The 23407-nt window shown below is 51.8% G+C and overlaps 1 protein-coding gene across 5 annotated transcripts in view; it reads right to left on the bottom strand.

Moving 5' to 3' along the window:
- TRAF3IP1 (TRAF3 interacting protein 1) overlaps positions 1-21727 on the bottom strand; it is a 59425-nt gene extending 37698 nt beyond the window's left edge. The window contains exons 1-12 of one of the 5 annotated variants that reach the window (XM_031452543.2): positions 21527-21727; positions 18108-18176; positions 17524-17685; positions 15302-15445; positions 14752-15198; positions 13198-13269; positions 12183-12258; positions 8205-8300; positions 4079-4180; positions 1618-1638; positions 594-678; positions 67-150 (exon numbers count right to left, since the gene is read on the bottom strand). In XM_031452543.2, coding sequence (XP_031308403.2) covers positions 67-150; positions 594-678; positions 1618-1638; positions 4079-4180; positions 8205-8300; positions 12183-12258; positions 13198-13269; positions 14752-15198; positions 15302-15445; positions 17524-17685; positions 18108-18176; positions 21527-21649 — 1481 coding nt within the window. In that variant the 5' untranslated portion in view covers positions 21650-21727. The remainder of the gene's footprint in view (positions 1-66; positions 151-593; positions 679-1617; positions 1639-4078; positions 4181-8204; positions 8301-12182; positions 12259-13197; positions 13270-14751; positions 15199-15301; positions 15446-17523; positions 17686-18107; positions 18177-21526) is intronic. The other 4 variants (XM_031452537.2, XM_031452538.2, XM_031452539.2 and 1 more) reach the window with 4 other exon arrangements.
- Positions 21728-23407: the final 1680 nt, after the last annotated feature.

Below are 23407 nucleotides of genomic sequence, written 5' to 3'. Positions count from 1 at the left end.
TAACTCCTACTGCACCTGCACAGGGGAAGCCCCGCCCCTCGGGGCACAGCGATGCGAGGGCCTCACCTGTCTGTCGTCAGCGCCTCTGAGCTCTCCTGCCGTCTCACCCGGGGAGGTGCTGGCCTTGCGCTCCCAGGCCGAGGTATTCGTCTAAACCCATATATTCAAAAACCAAAAAAGGGATATAAAACACTTGCACATTTCAAAGTGGACAGAAGAAAACCCAGGTTAATGTTAACACTAATTTCCAGGCCACCATCAATATGCCAGTTAGGATGTAGTCTACAGAATATTAAGAACGTTCCAGCAGCCTGACACATCTTTTAATCTTACATTCTCATTAACGTTACGGTGCAAAAGTGTAATAATGTAACCATCAGGACTCAAACCACGAAAAAATTTAGCCTTCATTATAAATTTCCCATAATCCCTAAAACATTCTTCGTGTGGTTAGTTATACCTCAGGTACAAGAAAATTAAATAAAGCATTTTTGCTCTCTTTGCACAAATGTCTCCTCACGATTACGCTCTAGCATCACGTAAGCTGAGGCGGGCACAGAGCGGGGCAGGGCGCAGGATGAGAGCACACGGACCTGGCCGCAGACGGGAGCTCGCCGGCTGGCTCCGAGCTCTCCAACCCCTCACAATTCTCCTGGCCAGGAGGTCCAGCTTCTCCTTCTGCACCAAGGACGGGCCAATCAGCAATTTGCAAAGAAAGAAACAGACAGCTAGTAAACATCTGAGAAGACAACAGTCAAATCACTGCAGACACACATGAGCCTGTTTTCCTCTATTATTCTGATGAAAATAGAACAGACACTTAATATCTAAATTTGGGGGAGATTTGGGGGAAAGGGCACACTCACATCCTGGAAATACAAACTGGCTCAACTTCTTAAGAAACAGAATTGAAAAGGCAGGTCTAGCAAGTCGGCAAACTAACTTGAAGGAAATACAGCCTAAGGAAAGAAACTACCACGTATAAACACGTGTCAAGATGCTCGCCTGCCATGGTCACAACAGCGACACATGACGAAGCTTCAGCAAACTGCAGCGTCGTCGCCTGTGAGACCCTTGTCTAAACAATGCCATCCTTCTAATATATGTATAGCCTACAAGTATTACATCTAGTAATTACGTGCCCACCGATGGGCTCCAGGAGGACATTCACTCAAGTCACGAGCAGTGGGATTACCAGTGCTTTGCACTTTCTTCTTCATATTTTTCTGCATTTTTAAAGTTTTTTGCTTTGGCTCTGTACCATATTCTTTTTATAACCTGACTAAAGTTTTCTCCATTTTGATAAAAAGATTTAATCACTAAATAGTAAGCCCAAACTATTAAGAAAATTAAATTTACTAAGTAAAAGGGCTTTATACCTTAAAAAAAACAGTGAAAATAAATCAGAATTTGATTATCGGAAATATTTTATACTCTGGAGAAAAACCAGAAATGTATTCTTTTGAAACAAAGTATGACAAATTTTAAATTGGCGTACTTATGTTTCCTTAAGTTACCTTCACTGATACAATTTGTAAAACATAATTCTGAGCGTGCCTGTTACTACCTATACCCACACAGTTTATACCAAACACACTTACTTGAAGTCACCCTTACCTGCATCACTAGGGGAGTCACCTTAAAAAAAAAAAAGGTACATCAGAAAATCAACCTCTGGGTTAGTAAAGCTCAGCATATTAAATGAGCACAAGAGGATCAGAGGAAAACACACATTCAATCATTGTGGATGTCTGTAAGGGAAAACGCTCACTTCCTCACAGGCTTTTTTCTCATTTCCTACCATCATCGCTTCAAAGAGAAAAAGACAAAGAACAGACAACACTGAATCGTGGAAGGCTGTTACATGAGGACAGGAAACGGGATGAGAAGAGCGCACAGCACAGAGGAGGAGGAAGGGCGCAGACAGGCAGCAGCAGGGACCTGAGCGCGAGGGTCGAGCGAGGGAACCACGCACAGGCCTCCAGCGTTGCTAAGACTGCAAAACCAACAACAGCCCAGCTCACGTGACTCGGCAGTATTTTTCCATCGGCTCCTAAACAGGAAGAAAGCTTCTCAAGCCGCACTGGGCTGCCCTGGCATTCCTCCCCGGGCCCTTCTCTCCCGGGCTGCTCTGTGGCACCAAAGTGACCAACATGGCCACATAGACAGGCGGGTGCACTGATGGGGTGGGGTGGACAGTCTGAGTGTTACACCTGCAGACTGGCCAAGACTCCATGGATTCAGGTCAGAGCCCAGGACTGTTGGGGGTCGCCCTGGCCACCTCCAGACACGCCTATAGGGATGGGCCCAGTGGCCCTGAGGACGCACCTGTGGGCTCAGTAAAGAGCGCCCCTCCAACACCCGAGTCTGCCTGTAGGCAGGAGGACCCTGAGAGTTTCCTGTGGCCTATGGGATGCTACAGTCAGCCACAAACACTGCACTAAAGTGGGCCATGCTTAGGAGCCAACAGGCCCTCCAGGACCCTGTCTGTAGGGAACATAGGCATCCCCAGAGGGACACAGCAGAGAACAGGCCTGGAGGACGTGGCTCCGGGCAGCATCCCTGGAGGGACGGCGAGAAGATGCGGGGCAGTTGCCCAGGAGGAAGAGAGACCCTCCCCTACAGCGCATGCGAGTCACTGTGCGGCCAGGGGCCCTGGGCTCCAAACCCCCGATCTCCCTTCAAAGCCCACACCATCCGTGCTGGGGCCAGATGAGGGGTGCAGGCGGAGCTCAGAAAGTTTACTGAGAGATGGGGGAACCGAGTCCCAAGGCAGATGCCCAGGGCCAGTACCCACAGTAGCCACACACTTCACCGATCGGTCCCCAGCCCCTCGGGCCCCCCGCACGACCGACTCCTTCCTCACGGATGCTCGGCCCTCTAGCTCTGCACCTCAGACCCTTCACCAGCTCAGACTCCTCCCACACCCTGGAGCCAAGGCGCTCTTCACCCTCTTCACCCTCTTCCCTCGTCCAGGGGAGCGCACCCACAGCCAGGCTCCCCACCTGCCATCAGTCAGTGCCAGCAACCCCCTCTCCAAGCTCAGCCTCAACTGTCGAAGCTCCTCCCCTGCCCAGCACTCCACTGCAGTCCAGGCCACTCCTCTCCGCTTGCTAAGCCGCCCAAATTAACAGGATCTAAATATATGATTAAGACACTTATCCTAAAAATGTCACCAGCTTCCTGCTGCTAAACTTCCTAAACATGGCCACCGGCCCCAACTCCCACCCCTCCACCTACACCAGGGCTCTCCAGGTGCCCCCAGGTGCATCATCCTCCATCCCAGACATGGTACCGCTCTCCAGCTTGGCCTCTGCTCATTGATGCCCTCGCTGCCTTAGGGCCCCGCACACAGTAGGCCTTCAACAAATATTTCCTGTTTGAACAAACGGACAAACCTTGGCCCTCACCGGGCCACACGCCCTGTTGCCCCAGTCCCATCACCCCAGGCTGGGTCCAGCTGTGGCCACTGGCACCAGCCCTGGGGCTGGGGTGCAAGATACTGAGCCAGCCAGGAGGCGCTGGCACCCCGCCAAGCCTGGTAGGAGCTCCAGGGCCTTAAAAAGCAAAGGCTGGATGTATATGTTAACCACGATTTTTTTAGAATGCTGGGGAAATTATGCTGAAAGCAGAATCCCACTGAGGTATGATTTAAGACCTCACAGAACATTACAGACAGAAAAGTCATGGTCATGACAGCACTTTGAGCTGCTTAAAAGTCCTCTTTGAACATGAAATCTAGGGGGTGTTCAGTTCGGCCTCCAGGACCCCAGTAGGGCCTGCAACTGGTTTTGGGTCAGCTCCGACTTCTGGGGCTCTGCTGCCTGGTCTCAGGGAGCACACCGGGGACACGGGCGCCTGCTGCCACCAGGCAGTGACAAGAACGTTCTACTCTGGTTTGTGTAAGAAGAGCGCCATCTGCCACGTTCAGTCCTGAAGGCGCGAAGAACGAGGGGCCAGACTCCACATGGGTCAAAGACCCCGGGACCTGCGGCCGCGCCAGGCCTTCGGGCAAGAGGTGCCGGTGGGGGCTGTGGGTCACCCCCCGGGAAGGGAGAGGCCGGCGGGGCCTTCTTACCTCTGGGCTTCACTGCGGGTTCCGGCTCAGTGCTGTCACGCCACAGACTAGTCGAATTATCGTCTGAAACACTAGCTGAGTTAGTTTTAGCTTCTTTCGTTCCTGACGTAAGACAGTTAAAATGGGTCATTAAGACGGACACTGCAGGCTGTGTTAACTCAAGCACTGGCTTATCTCTGCTCCCCCCAACCCAGGTGACCAGGCATCCAGAACATTCCTCCCAGGCGTGGCTTTGGGATCAGGAGAGGGAAGGGGCGCCCAGTGAGCAGGCCCCGGCCCACTCAGCCAAGGCAGACTGGCCCCGCATTCCCAGAACCATCGACACTGCCAGCCTCCCCTCGTCTTCCCATGACAGCCTGGCCTGGGAGCTGATGAGCTGCAAGCAGGTTACAACCTCAGGAAAGCAGGAGGAAAAGGAAAAAGATTTCTGGCTTAGGACACAGTCGGAGACATGGTGAAAGCTCCCAAAGCCTTGCATGTCGATTACTGACTGAACTGCAAATGTTTATAAAAATAGAAAAAATTCTAATGCCTGAGAAATAGAATATTTTTCCTATGAAAAACAAGAGGAAGGATGGTGGACGAACAGATTTTGAACTGTGGCAGGATCCAGGGTGGAAACTTGACCTGTGACTTAAGGACCCCCCCCCACCCTGCAACTCTCTAAAATGAGTCAGGAGACAAAACTAAAATAAAATTGGGAAAATGTTCCCCTTCCTGAAACACAATCTTACAATTTCTTAAAAGTACTCAAAGAACTAGTTTACGTCAGAATTAAACTGTCATTAACTGTCAAAGAACTGCTTTATTTTATGTAATGGAGCCACATAAAACAGACAACGTTATCTTCTAGGGAAATTTTTTTCGATCTATAAAAATGATGCCAACTTAAACAGCCCGACTGAAGCAGTTAATTACTTAGGATATCCCACAGACAGCAGCCCAAGTTCCCGTCTGAAACACCGTCAGGTTCTCAGACAAACAGACCGACAAGCAATCACAAGCCCAGCAGCTGCAGGTGTGCAAGGTTAGAAGGAAGCGCCCCGGTAGCTGTCAGTTGTCACACAGTGCTTGGAAGTGTCAGACGTCTCCTATGCCACGCAGGACCCACCAGCACAGTGAGTCACAGGCACATCGCTTCTATGGCTCAAGGAGACCGGTGACACTCTGCACAAGTCTATCTCCTCAAAGTTCTTTATTTTTTTTTGAGAGGCCTGTGACGGTCGTTTGAACATTTGTTACTACCCCTGAAACAGGCCCTGGGCGCAGCACAAGCACCTGGCCATTCCGCTGGGGTTCTGTGCAAAGTTCAGCCGCGCAGAGTTGCTGACCGCATCTAAGTGTAAATGCAAATAACCGGGGTTAAAATGAGGGGTCTCCCTGGCCTGGTGATGGACCCTCGCATCACACCATGGGACACAGAGACACCAAGTGCACCCTGAGGGGCACAAGCCGCAGGGCCAGCAGCACCAACGCAGGGGTGAAGGCAAAGCCACCTCTTCAACCTGAATCCCATCAGGGCTTTAGAGCTAATGGAAATGCGGGGCTGGGGTGGGGTAGAGGGGTGTCATAAATTAAATGACACCACAAGGAAACAATTGGCAGAGAAGAGGTAACACTGCACAAGACCAGCGACCTCACCTCTGAAGAGCGTCACCGTGCTAGAGCAAAGGGGGGGGGGTCCACATTCAAAGAAGCTAAAAGGACAAAAAGAATAATAATAATAATAATAAACATACAATGTGTTCATCTTAACCAGATCTTGGTTTTTAAAAAAACTACATTTTGGGGACAATTAGAACACAGCCTGGGTTTCAGACGCTCTCAGGGAAAGATAATTCTGTTCAGTACAACAATAGTATCTTTTTTATTTTTTTCAGCTGCATGAACTATTTAGATAGAATTATTTAGAGGTCAAGTATTAAGATGTTTCTAACATACTGTGAAATTGTTCATAAAAGTGTATCACTACAGATGAAGCAAATACAAGAAGATACTAGAACCACTGAAACTCGGTGAAAGGTACACGAGTGTTAGTCATTCTGTTCTTTCTGCTCTTCCATATTTTTCACAATAAAAATGTCTAAACAATAAAACAAAATGAAATGAGGGAACCCAAGCCGAACAGAGGGACAGTGTCGTGTTCCAGGAAACCTGGCAGCGGCAGAAAGAACGGGACTTCTGACAGCCTGCCTTACAGTGCGAGCGGGGCAAGACAGAATTCACGTTTTGAAAAAGAAAGAAATTCCTCGTTGAATTCTTCAGTACACCTGAAACGGCGAGTCCTCCTGACAGCGTCGCGGGCCGGCCGGGAAGGCTCGTCCACCAGGCGCGATGGCACTGGATCGGGAATCACAATCAATCTGAGAAGTTAAGGGGCCCCAACAGCTGCCGGCAAGCCCTGAATTCCAGAAGTTCAGTGACTGCAGGAAAGAGGACATCTGCGGTGACAGGGACCTAGGGTGCGTGCAGTGACAGGACTCAGGAAGTAGGGTCTGCGGAGAGGGAAAGGAGGGCCGGGGTCACTTGGGCACCCAGGGACAGCCAGCCTAAAGGACTCTGCTCAAGGCCACCAGCTGGCACGAGGCGTCCGACTCACTCTGCAGAGCCCCCCTGAGGATCACAGCTTCTGTCATTTTCAGACTTGTAGACAAAGATCTAGAAAGTGCTAACACGTCCAAAGAACTATCTCAATTCATTTTAAATTCATCGCACCATCTCAGAATGAGCGCCCACTCACCCCGCCGTAAACTAAAATGACCGGTGACAAACCAGCCACTTCACCAACACCGTCTCATTTACCGTCAAGGCAGGAATCTCCGCCGGCTCAGACAACACAGCACGGCGAGCGGGTCTGGGGAGCAAGGGGCGGCGCGTCCCCCGGGCGCCCCTCGCCCGAGCCTTCACCAGCGCCCACCCGTCTCCTGCAGCCCAGGGCTGCCCCGCCGCCCCCCGACAGGAGCCTGCCAAGGCCTGAGAAAAGCTCCCGCAGAAATGAACGAACGATCTCAAGATGTGGCTGAACGGCGATGTGCGCGGCCTCGGAGAAGAGAGGTTCCGGAGGCAAGAAGCCACCCGGCTCCAGCCCAGGCAGCCCGCGCGCGGCCGCCCCAGCCCGCGCGGACCTAGAGCAGGCGCCGAGCTGACCCGCCTGCAGCAGCAGCGCCACGGGTCACCCTTCAGACGGCGCTGGCCCAATCAACGGCGGAGCAGAAGGCTCGCAAACTCAGCCCCTCAGAAAAGCGGAAACCGGTGAAGGGAAGACCTGAGCACAGAAGCCGTGCTGGGGGGGCGTGGCTCAGCGGCAGAGCACGCGCTTAGCGTGCACGAGGTCCTGGGCGCAATCCCAGCGCCTCCGTGATTAATTAATAAATCAGCTAATAACCCTGATCACCCCCCACACGCTGAGATGTGCTTGTCATTCCAGCTGCGCTTACACCATTTTTAAAAACCAGATAGACATGTGGCAACTTCAGCCTGGAAAAGCTTTATCTTTCCCTGAAGTCAAGATTTACACTATATTTTCCCTTAAGCGTCACTCAAGAATTGCAATCGTTCTGAAGGACTTAGTCAGACATCACAGAAGACTACAGCTACAATCTCGGATTATCCCACTGAAATTGCAAACACACATCTAACCGCACGGTGTCCCAGGGCAGGGACATGCCCATACGTAACACTGCAGCCGCACGTGTAAAAGGGTGTGCTCAGGGACAACGTCCCCCGGCACCACGAGCAAGCACCTGAAAACCCTTACGTGGTGCATCTTCTTAGTAGAACACAGCAGAGCAGGCTAGAGAACTGAAAGATAATTTCTCTAACTATCCACATCACTTTGGAAAATTCCAGTAGCAAGATAAATAAAGCATTTTGATTTCGACACAAAAACATTACACATAGAAAGGCCTATAAAAGTTCACTTAAAGCTGAGTTAATCGTCTTTATCATAAAACTTAGCAAATTAAAGCAAACAGAACATCAAGTCATTTTTGCTCTTCAGTACAAAAAAATTCTGATGAACATTACAGTGCTTAGAATAACAAAAAACAACTATGACCACACTGAGACGTACATGTTTCGTATCAAAGTGGTGAGGAATTTAAACTAAAGAATATATTTTTCTTACCTATTTCTGAAGCTGTAGCTTCCTGATCTGGTTCATTACTTAATCCAGACACTATGGAGTCTAAAATTTTAGTTGCAATATTATCCTCCTTTTTTCCTGACATAAAATAGTTAACAACAGGTTAAATATTGCCGAAGTTTTTGCATTTGGTTGCTTTGGTTGGGATTAACCAGGGTTGATACCAGCGTCATCAACTAACTGTTCTGTCAATTCAACAGTCAATTCTCAGCCTCCACGGGACCGCTTCTCAAAAGACAAGACCCCTCCCTCTTCTGTTGGCGCTTGGAACACCTGTACCCCAAACTCTCCTCCCACATGTTGGCTTCTGTCTCCTTTGCCAGAGCCTCCTCCTGTCCGGCCCTCAAATCCTGGGCTCCATGCTCCCCCAGATTAATTACTGTATGAAAGTCGTATGCTGAGAACTCCCAATTTTTTCATTTTTAACTTCAGTCTCCCCAACTCTCTCCCTGAACTCCAGGCCCACAAACCAGCCTGTTGTCCCAACACCTCTACTTGATTGTTTCACAGGCATCTTGAAATTAGTGCATCTACAACAGAATTCCTGGCACTGCCACCCAATCAACAACCTCCTGAAGCCATCCGCACTTCAATAAATGACACCACAAAAGCATCAGATCCTGCCCCAAAACTAATCCTACTTTTGATTCCTCCCCTCTCTAACTGGTGCCAGCCAATCCATCAGCACACCTGTCATCCCTTCCAAAAAAACATCCTACCCCCAATCGTCTCACCAGTGACACCTGGGTCCCAGCCGTCAGGGCCTCTCAACTGATGCCACACCAGCCACCTAACCGCTCTCTGGCCTCCATCCCTGCCCCTCCAGTTTTAACTTCACTTACTCCAGGGACTTCACTTACTGCAAAAGATGCCCGGCAGACGGGGCACCGCAAGTCCAGCTGCCCCCTCCTGTAACCCCCTCTCCTCTCCCTCCCCCCTCCCTGCTCCAGCCTCACCACCGGGCTTCCCGTCACTTGAACAGGCAAGCCTGTCCCCAGCACAGGGCCTCTGGCTGCTCCTGCACACCCGCAGGTCACGTGCTCCTTGATCCCAGTCAACTCTGTCCAGACATCCCCTCCCTGCCTGCAACCCACCCACCACTTCTCTTGGCTTCATTTTCTTTCAAAAGCCTCATCGCTAACTAACGTGTCGGCCAGGTGCTCCCTCTAGACCACCTCTCCGTGGGGCGGGGGCTCCACAAACATGTGCAGGACAAAGGGAAGAAAGTTCAGATGGGCCATGTCGGACTGAAGTCTGCACACGGCTGGGGACAGCAGCCCTGCAGCTGGGACCACAGGGCCCCTGCTCCCCTCCAGCCCGAGAGCCTGGGCCCCGCATCCGGGAGGGCCGCGTCTTGGCCGCCCCGCCCCACAGCTCCATCCATGCAGGGATCAAACGGAAGCAAAGGACCTGGCAGCTCAAGGGCCCAACCCTCGTGTAACACTCACTCGCGGCCCCCAGCGGGGCTGCTCAGTCTTACCGAGCTGCTTTGCCGCGCGTTCCTTCTTAGCTTTACTGGAGGAAGAGTCAAGCTCTTTTTCAGGGGAGAGACTATTTTCACTGGTTCTAGAGTCCCTTCTTCCTGACATGAAATTGCACAATGAAAATACGCATTAAACTTAATCTGTAACGCTGCATAGCATCAAACACGTGAAATTAAAATCACTCACTGACTCGAAGTGCTTTAGTTCTGCTACAGCACACTAGTTAAGAATGAGCACAAATTACCATATTCTCGTGTAGAATGTTTTGTGGATCCCACAGAGATTCTAGAAGGGCTTTAAGAGTCTAAGCACGTCTAACAAACGTGGCACCCCCCTCTCTGGTGAACACAGGCTTATCTCTGTGGTGGGAACACAAAGGCCTGCATCTCTCACACCTCCCGGGCACTGGACATGTCCCCAGATGCCACCCACTGAAGCAGGGCAGCATGACAGGGTGGGGGACCCGGGGTGAGGTCAGTGCTCAATGAGCAGCAGGGGAGAAAAGAGTTCACCAGTTTGTTGACAGCTCAGTAAATCTTAATGTCACAAATCTAGCAATCTGCAATAATCAGAGCTCTTCAAGACTGTACAAAAGGAATGCTACAGCACAGGCTCACCAGTAACTCAGACGCGAACATCCCGAGTTATTAGAAAACAAAAGCAGATGATACAACTGTTGGCTTAGAAAAAAAAAATCAGCAGAACTATTATGGTTTAAGATTCAAAATAATGCTAGATTTAAGGTACAGCTACAAAAATCAATACAGCTTCTACATTCCAACAATAATCACTAAAAATAAATGAGTGGAAGAAAGACACCATTTCCAAAAAACAAAACAAACACCTGAGCAACCCTTGACTGAGAGACACTCCCCAGCACCAGCACACACGTCCTCCCGGGAGAGGAGGGGACCCCTGTGTAACCTGAAAGTAGGGGAACCCGACTTCCCAGAACAACAAACGCCTAAGTTTAACCCAAGTCCAAGCGCACCCCAGTAAGTCTGTTTGCTCTGTGGGAGGTGGGATTCGTGGGCTCATGAAGTGACTGTAAAATATATATGGAAGAGTAAGCAAAAAAAATGGCTTAGAAGTTTTTTTGAAAAGAAAAATGACAGAGAACAAGCAGTAAAACAGGAACAGTGAAATAAAGACAAAAACAAACAAACCAGACTCCAGACTCCAAAAGGCACGGGGGGGGGGTGGTCACAGGGCAGGAGGGAAGGGAGCCACCAGCAGCTGACTAGGGGGGGATGGTGGGCTATCCTGAAACCATGAATAAACTCTGAGCCTCATTTTACACCATGAATTAAAATGAGAGATAACCAAAAAGATTAAATATAAAAACGCTTGAGAAAACACAAATCTTCATCTCTCAAATCTCTGGACAAACTGCCAAAAATATATATATATGTAAAAGACTGGCACCTTACAGTCCATAAAAATTAAACACCTAGGCAAGCCAGAAACCAAATACAGTAAGAAAAAAACGGAAAAAATATAAGAAACAAACACTTATTTTAAAGTTGGCAGATGCCCTTAATGTAGAGGGACCTAGTGCAGTTTAAGGACTCAGACTCCTAGTGTTTTCCATCTGTCAAAATCAGCAAGCCTTTAAAACAAATCCCGGGAGAGGGTGCGGGGGACAGGGGACAGGTGGTGGTGCTCTGCAGCTAACCCCTGAACACGGCTGTGCCCTTTGTGCCAGTAACTACACTTCTGGGGACCTATTCCAAGAGATCGCCCAAAAGAGAGAGAGAGTTTCTGGCACAAAAAATGTTCATTACAGCATTTATTGTTGTCAAAGCGTGGAACTTAACCATCTAGGTTAAACTTTCAAATGAAGAATTCCAACTACTTCTTTAACAGGTACAATTTAGGAGAAGGAAAATTTTTCAGAACCCCCTACTGCCCATTCACAGCAACTCCCTGCTCCCACGGAGAGCCTCCAGCTGTCCTGCCCCGCGGTGGGCCGACACCCTTTCCCCACTTACTGATCTGTAAGCATGAGGGGCCAGCCCTGGGCGAGCCCCAGGCCAGGCCCGTTTGAATTCAGATTCCCAGTGATAACTTGTGCTGCATCTTAAATAAACACCATCCGTCTAAGAGCCTGACGCTCCTGATGGGCCCACCCTGCAGCAGCGTTGAATTTAGCTACCCAGTCAGAAGAAAGTCGGTGAAACACGGACAGCTGATAAATGCTGCTGGAAAGTCAGAATTCAGTCACATCTTTTAGGTTGTAACACAGATCTAAAAGAGGGGCTACTCTGGCCCTGGTGTTGTGAGCACACACACGTGTGCAGGCGTGTGCACATGTGTGTGAGCCACACATCGTCATTTTCACACAGCCTTCGTTCACTCCTTCCCACGGCAAATCTGTTTCGGAGCCACAGAAGCTTTTTCCTACCAGATATTGTGATTAAGGCAAAGAATCTAATATCTACACTTTCAGCTACTTATATGATAGATTTTCCAGTACCTTCCACTGAATTTTTGGATCGCCGTTTTGAAGTCTTTGTTGTCACTGACCTGGATGCTCTAGTGGAAACCTCAGTCTTAAAGAAAAGAGAATGAAAAAAAATCAATTGATGCACCACAAGCAATACCATGAGCAGATTTATTATCCAAGCTCTGCTATAGGAAGAATAAGCAGGAAACACATTCACATCCACCTTCAAACGGGGTGACTGTTACCAACCTGGTGCAGCTAAGCACTCAAGACCTGAGAGCGAATTAGAAGAAATCTAAAGCCTCTTTCTTTCTAAATTTAGATTTCCGCTTTTCTGTACAGCCCAGCAAAGGCCAGCAACCCACCGGCCATACCTTGAGAATCGCTGTTCTCTCGGGCACGTTTGTAAGGACTCAACAAGGTCCACTGCAAGGGCCTTAATTACTTACGTGCGTTTGCAAACAGCTCCGAGAGTGAAAACGCACACAATGTGCTTAAACAGCGCAAAAATCAGAGAAAACAGCAGGCCCCGCCCCCCACCAGGGCGCAGCTGCCACCCCGACACCTCGCAGCAGCCACGAGGGTCCCCAAACAGCCGCCAGCCTCCGCTCCACTCCTTGCCCGTCTTCGCTTTCTGAAATGCAAGCCGGATGAAGCTGGGGTGAGTCTAACCTCCCCAGCAGGGCCCAGCCACAGGAGACACCCTGAGGGTCCCACCCAGGCCAGGCAGAGCTTGCAGGGGTCGCTCCAGCTGGCCCTCCCTTCCCGGCCTGCCTGGTGACTTAATCCCCTCCCAGACTCATCCTAAGTGCCACCTGCACCCTCCATCTCTACACCACGCAGACTTGTCAGATAAAGGCACAAGGAGACCAGGGAACCACCACAGAAACAGAGGATAAACACACCCGTCTATTTCATAGGCAGTAACCCATTTAAATCATCACTTTCACGGCACAACAGAGACGGACCCACGCACGCGCTCCTCCCTGTCTCCGTGGACACCAGTTACTATCCCAGCTACTTCTCTTAAAATTATAAAGTTTACCTCTGGTTCAACTTTGGAGTCTTTAAAAGATCCATCTGACAACTTTTTAGACATCTCTCCTGCACTTGATGACTATAAGGAAGAAAAAAAAAATTTTTTTTCAAACTCTAGAATTACTCAAGTCTGAAAACACATCAAGCCACGTTCTCTGACAGTGACCAACAAGAGGACAACACCCCCTGCAGGAGCACATCCCACTCCAGCCCCAACCCCTGTGGTTGCTACGCTGCCTGGACCCCAAAGGCCCTTCCAAGGCCGCATCCCCTCAGGGCAGACTAGGGGGTCAAGGGCGGCAGAGGCGGGGCCTCGCAGGAAACCCTGGGGAGAGTGTTTCCCAGGCACACGGGACGCCTACGCCAGGCCAGACTCCTCCGACCCATTCCGGTGACACGCAGGGAGCCTGGAAACGAGGGAAGGCGGGAAAAGAACCCTCCGACACCCAGAGAAAACGCCCTGCCCCCAGCTTCTGAGCGTGGGGCAACTTCTGGATGGAGTGGTTCCTCATGAGCAAAGGCTTCAGACGCTGCATCAGGAAAGCGCTCTCAAAACAAGCCAAGCGGAAAGTGTGAACACGTTAAGTCAGCCCGTTAGAAAGCCTCACACCTTAACTCAGACACCTCTCGATGCAAGGAGCAGAAGAGCTACAAGCACTGAGCTCCTCCTCCGTGAGGACTGAAAAGCAGAGGCACCTGCTCCACAGTCCAGCGACTCAGTGTCCTCATGACTTAACCATGAAGGTACCGGGCTGGGTCAGCATCACTACTCGGAACCCCGGCATCCCCCAGGAACGCCCTGGAGCGGGCCCACTCACCTCCTGGGGCCGCACACCTGCCACGCAAGGCCACAGAACGAGCGGGCTGCCTGGGCAGCAGGGAAGGGCCCAGGCCTGGCCCCTCACCGTCTGGCCGCCTCACGGGGGCAGACCGTGAACCTTTCCAGACCTCGGCGTCCTCCTTTCCAGCAGCTAGAGACCAGCAGATTTCTGTGACCTTCCCAGGACACTTTACAGTTACATGATGTCCCACGAGACCGGGTGTCTGTAGTGCCAGCCCTGACAAGAGACTTATCCTATCTATGCGAGTCCAAAATAACCTGCACATTTAGAAAACGCTGTCGGAAACCAAAAGGATTTCTTGGACAATCCTAAACTTACTTGAAAATTTAATTAAACAAAATTCAGTTAACTGAGGTCTTATTGTACTTTTCTGCTAAGGCCTCAGAGACTTCAAAAGCAGCCCCAATCCTTAATAAACACAGCCAGGCCCAGGCCCTGAGAGCCACCTCCACCGGGGCTGCCTGTTAACACCGCTCCCCGTCCTCAGAAACACACCCGAGACATGTGCGCGGCACAGGCAGGAAATGCGGGAGCGCTCACGGGACCCGGCAGAAGCTGCTATCTCTCTCTGGGTTTCTGCCAGGAATCCAAGACTGTCATAGCTTTAAATTGGTGACAAAGAAATTCAGTTCCCTGATCACACAACGAGGACCAAAGTCATTTTCCGGCACAACACAAGCTCTTCCTCGTTACAGGCCAGGTTTTCAAACAGGACTCACCTTTTTCTCTGGTTTCTCATGCTCGTGGCTCTTCTCCCTGTCGGGGTCCCGGGCGTGCTCCCCATTTCTCACCCTCCGCTGGTCCCGGTCCCGGTCCCTGTCCCGGTCCCTGCCCTTGTCTCGCTCACGCTCTCTCTCCCGGTCTTTCCACCGCTCTTTCTCCCTTCCTGCCTCATTCTTCCGCTCCCTCTCCCGGTCCGCGTCCTTGTCCCGGTCTCTGTTGCCTCTGTCCCTGTCCCTCTCCGGCCTGGCCCGGGTCTTGGCTCTCTCTCTCTCCCCTTCGCGGATCTTGTCTCTCTCGGGCTCCCTCTGTCGCTCCCGGTCACTCTCCCTGGCCTTCTCCTTGTCCCGGTCCCTCTCTCTCGGCTTGCTCTCTCCTCCCACTTCCTCCTTCTGTTTTCCCTCTCTGCTGGTACTTCTCTCGTTGACTTCAGAATTTCTTCTATCCTGGGGGGAAAGAAAGCCAAATAATAATATCACTAATAAACATCTACCTGAACCGCAAAAAGCCTCGTTATTTCATTTTCGGACGCGTGTAACTTGCATTCACCTCTTTGTCTTTATGGACTCTGGGCTCTTCTTCCCTTGCGTTCTTATTATCCAGTTCTTGAGGTTTCGATGTGAGGGAGGGCCTTCGTTTCGTGTCCCCCTTCTCTCTGGCTAACACTCTCTTCACCGCATCGTCACTGGAGAGCTTGTCCCAACGTGAGAAAATAAAATGCAAGATGATGATGAAATTGGTACAGTTAACAAATACGAGTGTCAATAATCAAAGACAGCTCATTAAATGGGTTCATTGTCTATCGATGAAATTTAAAGGATAAAACGTTAAAAGGAAATGTTGTCACAGCATCTCCTGTAACTGCCCCCTCTGCACTCCAGTCATTAGCAGCAGAGTCCACCCAAGTTTCACGCAGCCTGCTTCGATCTCCCTCAAGTTGTCAAGTGTGGCTGTGTGTTGTTAAAGGACACCAAAGCTGACCCACACAACCCTACAAATGCCTGACATTTTGCACAGGGTCACAGAGGCCCAGCACTGAAAAAGCCTCATGGAATGATCTCACTCAGGTCCCATCACAAGCAGAAGTCCCTTCTGCAGCCTCCCTGACTGCCATCCGGGCCTCCGAACACCTCTGGTCAGGAATCTCCCTTGTCCACTCAGTCACTCATCCTGTGAGCACGCGCCGAGTGACCGCTACACGCCAGGCACCAGACTGCGGGCCAAGGACACGCTGCACACCGGGCAAGACGCCCAAATACAACCATCAAAAGCCAGTGTGCTGTCATGAAGGGGCTCCAGGAAGAGCAGCCAGTCCCACAGGGCTGCAGAGGTGGCAGCTCGACCCATGAGTTTGGAAGCAGGACTGGTAGGGAGCGCTCGCGGTGCGGGTGCACGTGGGAGATGAGGGAAAAGGACCAGAGGAGGGGACAGAGGAGGGGCCGGAGGAGGGGCCGGAGGAGGGGAAAGAGGAGAGGACCAGAGGAGAGGACCAGAGGAGAGGACAGAGGAGAGGACCAGAGGAGGGGCTGGAGGAGGGGCCGGAGGAGGGGCCGGAGGAGGGGAAAGAGGAGGGGCCGGAGGAGAGGACCAGAGGAGGGGACAGAGGAGAGGACCAGAGGAGGGGCCGGAGGAGGGGCCGGAGGAGGGGCCGGAGGAGGGGAAAGAGGAGGGGCCGGAGGAGAGGACCAGAGGAGGGGCCGGAGGAGGGGCCAGAGGAGAGAGCACAGGAGGCAGCAGCCGGCCTCCAGGGGCCTCGTGAGCCGCTACAGGCCTGGGGGCAAAGGAATCTGCAGGAAGACAAGTCAGATTTGCTTTTTAGAAAGATGAGCAACGGGAAGGACCCGGGGGTGGGGGCTGGGGACAGAGGCCAGCACAGTGGCAAAATCAGCTTCAGCGTAACCAAAGCTTGGACCCAGCCCAAGGCGAGGTGCTCTCGAGGCCTCCTGGGAGCCAGTCCGACTCCACTCCCCACCTCCCACGGCTGCCATGCGAGTTGAAACCCACGTTTGCCATTTTGGTAACATCGAAGGTGAGCCCCCAGCCCACCACCGGTCAGGGCCACAGGGCTGTATGCCTTGATAAATGTCCAGCTCTGCTCCCCTAGGGTGCTGCTCCCAGCCCACAGAGAAAGCAGGCTCTGGGACAACCCTCTCCAATGGCCCTGGCTGGGCTGAGAGGCCAGAGAAGCCAAGATTCTAGCCCACGGTGAGCGTCTTGGGAAGCAATAAAACCGGTCCCCGCACAAGTGAAACTGGATTTCTTTGGAGGCGGCCCAGCTCTGCAAACAAGCAGCTGGGGAGGGAGGAATGGGGGGGAGGGAGGAGGGAGGGGAGGAGGGAGGGAAGCGACCCCGAGGCTGGAAAGGCAGGCAGAAAAGAGGGACATCCCAGAAGCCCAAAGATGAAGAAAAGCAGCTCCTCCGGCCACCCGGGCCCTGCTGGAGGCCTGCCCTGAAAGGAGGCCCAAAAGGAGAAGGAACAAGGGCTTGGAAGGCCGGGCACGCGGCCTCCAGCCTCCCAGACCAGGCAAGGCGCCATGGGGCCCCTGCTTTATACTCACAGTCTGCAGATCTTGTGCATAACGACCCTCACCTGCTTCACTTTACGGTTTTAAACTACGAGGCTCCAGAAGAGGTGGGAGCCGACTCCAAGCCCAGGGTTAGAACCCCGTCCTTAAACCCCTCCCGCCACGTTAGGGGGCCCGCCCTCCCGGTCTGGCGGTCCTCCCCCTGCAGCCGGCAGTTCCCAGCCCCGGGCGGGCGGGGGCGCTACCTTGCCGAGACAGCACTTCCCGATTCTCTGCAGCAGCTCGTTGGTTCTTTCAGGCTCGTGCCCCGCCACAATCCGAGCTGGCTTTGCCGACAGTGGCTCTCCAGAGACCATTACCACCACGTCTATGGCCTTCTGAAGGAAGCTAATTTTTGCATCTTTATCCTGAAAGATTTCCATTTAAAACACAAATACTAAAATACTTGCAAAAGAGTTTGCGTTATCCTCAGTATGTTCAACAGGCACAGTTCCTGTCTAGATAAACAGCTATTTTTAGATGTAGGACAAATTTAGAAATACTGACTCTTTTTAAAACAACTTAGAAAAAAAAGTTCAATAAGGCTTTTAATTTTAGGTGCTGGGCTAGCATTAACCTTTGAAACGTTAGTTCCATTCCTCCAGGATGAGATTAGCATGATATGCAGTTGCTGCAAATGAGAACAGGAAATGAGGGAGGGGCACAGAGATTCCAGGGGTAACCAGCCTGGTGTTCCAGCCACACACCAGCCGACCTGCGCTGCCACCCGCGCTGCCACAGAGCACAGCTCACAAAACCCCGCCCCCGAGGGGAGGACGCTTACACCTACCTTAACGTTATCGGACTTCATCTCCGCATCCGTGTAGAGGCCCTTCATGAAACCGGTCGTCCTAATCACCTTCAAGAGACAAAGCAACACCGTGGTCAGCACCCCACGGGACAGCTTGCTCACCACCGCCCCACACGAAGGGCTGTCAGCCTCTGTCCACACCCAGGATGCCACTCACTCACTCAACGAACAACTGAGTGTCTATACCGCATGCGAGGCCTCGTCCCGTGCAAAGCCCCGCCTAGTCCTCACAGAAGGCAGTCCGGCAGTGAGGACAGGTCAACGCTATGGCCCCGACAGGCGCTGAGGGAGCACAGGATCACCCCTAACCCAAGTGCAGGAGGGGCCTGGGGGTGTCAGGGAGCACTTCCCGGGAGAAACCGTACCTAAACTGAGACCAGAAGCTCACAGGAGAGGGGGAATCAGGGGGGCAGGTTTCGAGGAAGCACATGCCAACAAAAGAATCAGTCCCCACAAGGTCTGGGGCCAAGACGGTCCTTGTCAAGGGACCAGAACAAGTCTGGACAAGAGCCTGAGACCAGAGAGTCAGTAGGGCCCAACCCAGATGGCCTTCGAAGCCATTCAGGAATAAGGACTTAGCCTAAGGACCACGAGGAGGCCCCGAGAGGTCCGAAAGCAGGAGCGGCGGCTTACAGGGGCACTCAGGGCAGTGCAGGGCATGCATCTGGGGAGGAGGGGCTTCTCAGCCTGGGCTTCTCCCCACCTCGGTGCTGCTCACTTCCTGGGACTGGTGGGTGCTCTGGCTGCATCACTTCTGTCCTCCCCCGATCTCTCCCTCTCCTCCATCAACCTGGATCTTCCAATACCCCTCGGTCCAGCTTTTGGGGTGATGTTCTCTGCTCCTCGCCACCCCTAGACACGGCCAGGGCCCTGGGTTCTCTCGGACCAGAGGCTTTCAAAATGTGGTAGGTCACTATAAACTCCATGTAATCGGTAGCAATAAGCTTTTTTTTTTTCATGAAACAGAAAAGAAAATATTACACTGCACTGTATGCAGTAAGGCTGACTATTCCTATATGTGTGTCCTGGGTCAGATGTAAAGAGTATTTGTTACCATAAGATGCATTAAAAGAAAAAAAGAAAAGACAGTATCGCCCTTATATTGGGCTTCTCCTCTGAGACCAAGATACGGCTAGCTATCAATTAAGCTAGATTTCATTCCTCATCAAACTACTTAACAGCTGTGGTATTATTTTTTCTGATAAAACAGGAGGAATATTAACAGTATCCTTCATTTAACATTCCTGAAACTTTTTCATTTTGCTCCTTTTAACATTTTTCCAGTGTGCTGGCAGTTAAAGCTGTGAGCAATAATTTTAAGCAACAAGAGACATTAATTTCACAGAATCAATTCTTCAATTTATGAAAGAGGCCGAGTTGGTTTAGCAGTAGCTAAAATACTAACATGGCGATCTGAGCACAATACTCAGGCAGCAGAGAATGTTCACAAGCGGATCTTCACAGATTACCTGGAAGTGCTCTCCAATACGGCAGTCACCCTAACACCTTTACCAGGTGCGCGGCAATTACTGCGCTGATCTTTACACAGGTAGAATAATTAATTTTGACATTAGATTAGGAAAAACCTGTGGGGGGAAGAGCAGAACAGTGGATCCTGGTTGAGAACCCAAACTCCTTCTCCACAACCTGGCTGCCTGGCCAACCAAATCATTCCTGCCTGAATGTTCCTCTTCCTTCTGACCCTTCAGGAGGTGGGAACAGCAGCCACCATGAGCTCAAGGCCACACCAAGACCCACAGGATGAGGTATGCCCCTCCCGCCTCCTTCCTGGCTCTCCCTTTCAGTGAGGAGACAAGACTCACACAGGGAATAAAAGTATGAGGCTGGGGCAGCAATCATGGTAGTCGGCCACTCACCTCCTAGCTAAGTGACTTGATCCTCCTGGGAGGATGCTACCTGCCTGCTGCACAGGGCCGAGGCGCTGCAGCTCAAGGCCCAGCTCCCAGCAGGCTCTCCACACAGCAGTCTCTTCCCCAAACACTGCCCAGGGAGGTGTAGGTGCTGCACTGGCCTAGGAGGAGGAGGCCAGTCAAGACAGCCCTTGGGATGTGGGCGGGATTCTAGAGATCTGTAAGCACCACCAAGGTTTTTAACACAGAGAGACACACGTTACAAGCTGAGATGGCAAAAAAAAATGAGTAAAGCAAAGTTTGTGAGGGAGAGTAAGACGCCGAACCTGTTGGAAAGAGTGAGAAGTGAAATTTAAGGACCAACATGGGGCGAGAGTAGGAGCCCCAAACACCTGCAAGTTCAAACTGATTCCTAATTCCCACAGAGCATGGCTGCGCTCCGAAGGTCAACATCGCACTCAGGCACACCATGGAAATGGCTGCTGCCACCCTGAGTTACAGGAGCCTTGGCAAAGTCCGCTCAGCAATGAATGTTTGCTGTGCACCCTCTGTGGACGTGCCCAGTGCGGCTCACCTAGGATATGTCAACAAACAAGTGATGCTCTGCATCACTCAGGAACTCACCATCCCGTGGGGGAAAGTTACCACCAATCTCAAGGCAGGCTCTGCTGTTCATCAGCAAACACTAACCTGCTTTTTTATAGTTTTTTTCTTTTTCAGGTCCCCGTACAAACACCTTCAATAAATTCACCCCCAAGTATATTAAGCATCCAATATGTGGTGACCACTATGAGGAACAAGTGGCAGGAAATTTGGCGGGTGGTGGGGTGGTATTAAAAAAGAATAATTTCATTCTTCCAGGATTTCCTAGCACTCTTCATCTGCAAGACACTGCAGGGGGGAAAAAAATCACAGAAACAGCTCTGCCAAGCAGAGTAGAAGATCTCTAAGAGATAAATGGGTAGGCTGGAAAGAAATAAGAATGTTCCCTAAGGGACTGGGCGACTCCCTGGGAGAAACAGCCCATGCATATGGTGAGAAGGTGAGCGCAGGAGTGTGAACAGTGGCACCGCAGAATCTGGCCGGGTCATCGGTCCCGCCAGGCCAAGCTCCTAGGGCAGGGGCCGCGCTCAGCCACGCTAGGTCAGACCCTGACGCCAGACCTGATCTTGACTGCCGACCCCCGACCCCCGACCCCCACCGGGGCCCTCGACTCCCACAGCGACACTGACCCCCGACCCGGACCTGGACCCGCACTACAGCCGGCACCCGGACTGTCGCCCACAACCTTATCGCGACCCACACCCGAACCCCGCCCGGCACCCCGACCCCACATGGGCCCTAATCCCTGGCCCGCACCCCAACGCCACATGGTCCCTGACCCCTGGCCCGCACCCCGACCGAGGCCCGCACCTCAGCCCGCACCCGGACCGCACACCAGGACCCTGGCCCACACCCTGGTCCCGATCCGTACTCGGCCGGGGCCCGCGACCCGCACCCGGACCCCTGCCCCGGCCCGGCGCCCACCTCCGTGATGATGTCGTGCAGGTAGCGGAACGGGGGCTTGTTCAGCAGCTTCTCCGTCAGCGGCGGCTTCCGAATCACCTTCCCCAGAGCCTCCTGAGTCCGCTTCACCACCGCCGCGTTCATGGCGGCGCCGCCCGAGCCCGGCCGGCCCCCGAGCCTAAGCCCCGCTCCCCGGCCGCCGCCGGCCTCGCCGCCGCCGCCCGCTCCGGCCTCGACGCGCCGCTCGCGTTTCCATCCCACAGTGCACCGGAGTGCGCCAAGGCGCGTGCGCGGGGCCGCGGCCCCCGGTCGCCTGGGCGGCGCGGCCTTAGCAACGGACGCGCCGCGGCGCCCGCCCCCTGCCCGGCTGCGCGCGCACACGGGCGCGTCTGTGGCGGCGCTGCCTCCGCCTCCCCGCGGAAGGACGGCGCCCGGTTCCTTCCCCTCGCTGCAGCCGCGGGAGAAGGATGTGCGCCCGCGCTGGAGGACGGCGCCCGAGGGCTGGCTCGCAGCAGCGCAGCTTCCCAGATTCTTGCCGCCTGGCTCACAGATGTCAAGGGACTGAACTAAGTTTTTTCGAAAGACACGGACTAGAAACCTATCCTGTGTGTAACTTAATATGGCTTCTTGGGCGAGTAACGCCTTTTCTCTAATACTCTGTTTCGGTTCCTGTAAAACAGGGATAATACGTGTCAGCCGCCCTAACTCCCAGGGCGATGAGGACCAAGTGATGCGCCGGGGCTGTGTAACCAGGACGACGCCGCGCCCTTGTGCTGCCAGGCGTCTGTGGTTCTGTCCCACAGGCCTTCCAGCCGCCAGGCACAGGCTCACTGCAGATCCTTCTGGCAATGTTGAAGCTTTAGTTCTTCTAATGGGTACCTTTATAACTTTTATGTACATTCATTTTTATCGTTTTCAATGCTCTTATTTTTTGTGTGTTTTTTCCCATGATGTATCTAGATGTGAAGGGTTTTTAACTTAAGACTTGTATTTCATTATTATTGACATACAGTAAAATTCAGCCATTTTAAGTGCACAGCCTGATGCATTTTGGTGATAATATACAATTATGTTACCACCACCACCACAGTTAAGATACAGAACAGTTCTTGTACCCTAAAACATTTTTCCTGTTCATTTGCAATTCAGCTCCTCCCCCACCCCAGCCCCAGGCAACTACTGATATGCCTTCTGTCTTTATAATCATGCCTTTTCTAGAGTTTCATGTAAGTGGAATCATACAGTGCATCGTCTTTTGTGTGTAATTCTTTCTCTTGTAATGTTTAGAGATTCCTCCATGTGTCCTCCCTTTTTGGAGCTGAGTAGTATTCTCTAGTACAATTTTGTTGTCTGTTCACCAGTTGATGGACATTGGACCTGCTTTCGGGTTTTTTTTTTTATTATTTATGAATAACACTACTAAGACCATTCACATACAAGTCTCTGGATGAACATAAGTTTTCATTTCCCTTGGATAAATACCTAGGGATAGGATTGCTGCTTGTATGATAAGAATATACGTAACTTTACAGGATACTACCATACTGTTTTTAAAGTGTCTGCACCATTTTTCATTCCCACCAACAGTATATGAGATTCCCAGTGGCTCCATATCCCTGCCAACACCTGAGATGTCAGTCTTTTTAATTTTAGTCATTCTAGTAGGTATGTATTGATATCTTATTATGGTTTGAATTTGCATTTCTCTGTTGATTACTGATGTTGAATATTTTTCTTGAGCATTTGTACTTTTTGGACATTCATATATATTTGGTGAAGATAGCCCATAAAGTATCATTCAGGCATTTACTGAATCACTGCTATGTGCTGAGAACCATCTGGGCTCTGGGGATTTCATGCAGGACTACGTACCTTCTAGAAGGCAACCTCCCCAGCATCCAC

This window comes from Camelus dromedarius, chromosome 4, assembly GCF_036321535.1.
Source record: "Camelus dromedarius isolate mCamDro1 chromosome 4, mCamDro1.pat, whole genome shotgun sequence".
Lineage (NCBI taxonomy): Eukaryota > Metazoa > Chordata > Mammalia > Artiodactyla > Camelidae > Camelus > Camelus dromedarius.
The sequence above is the reverse complement of the archived record's forward strand: the minus strand, read 5'-3'. Positions and strand labels throughout refer to the sequence as shown.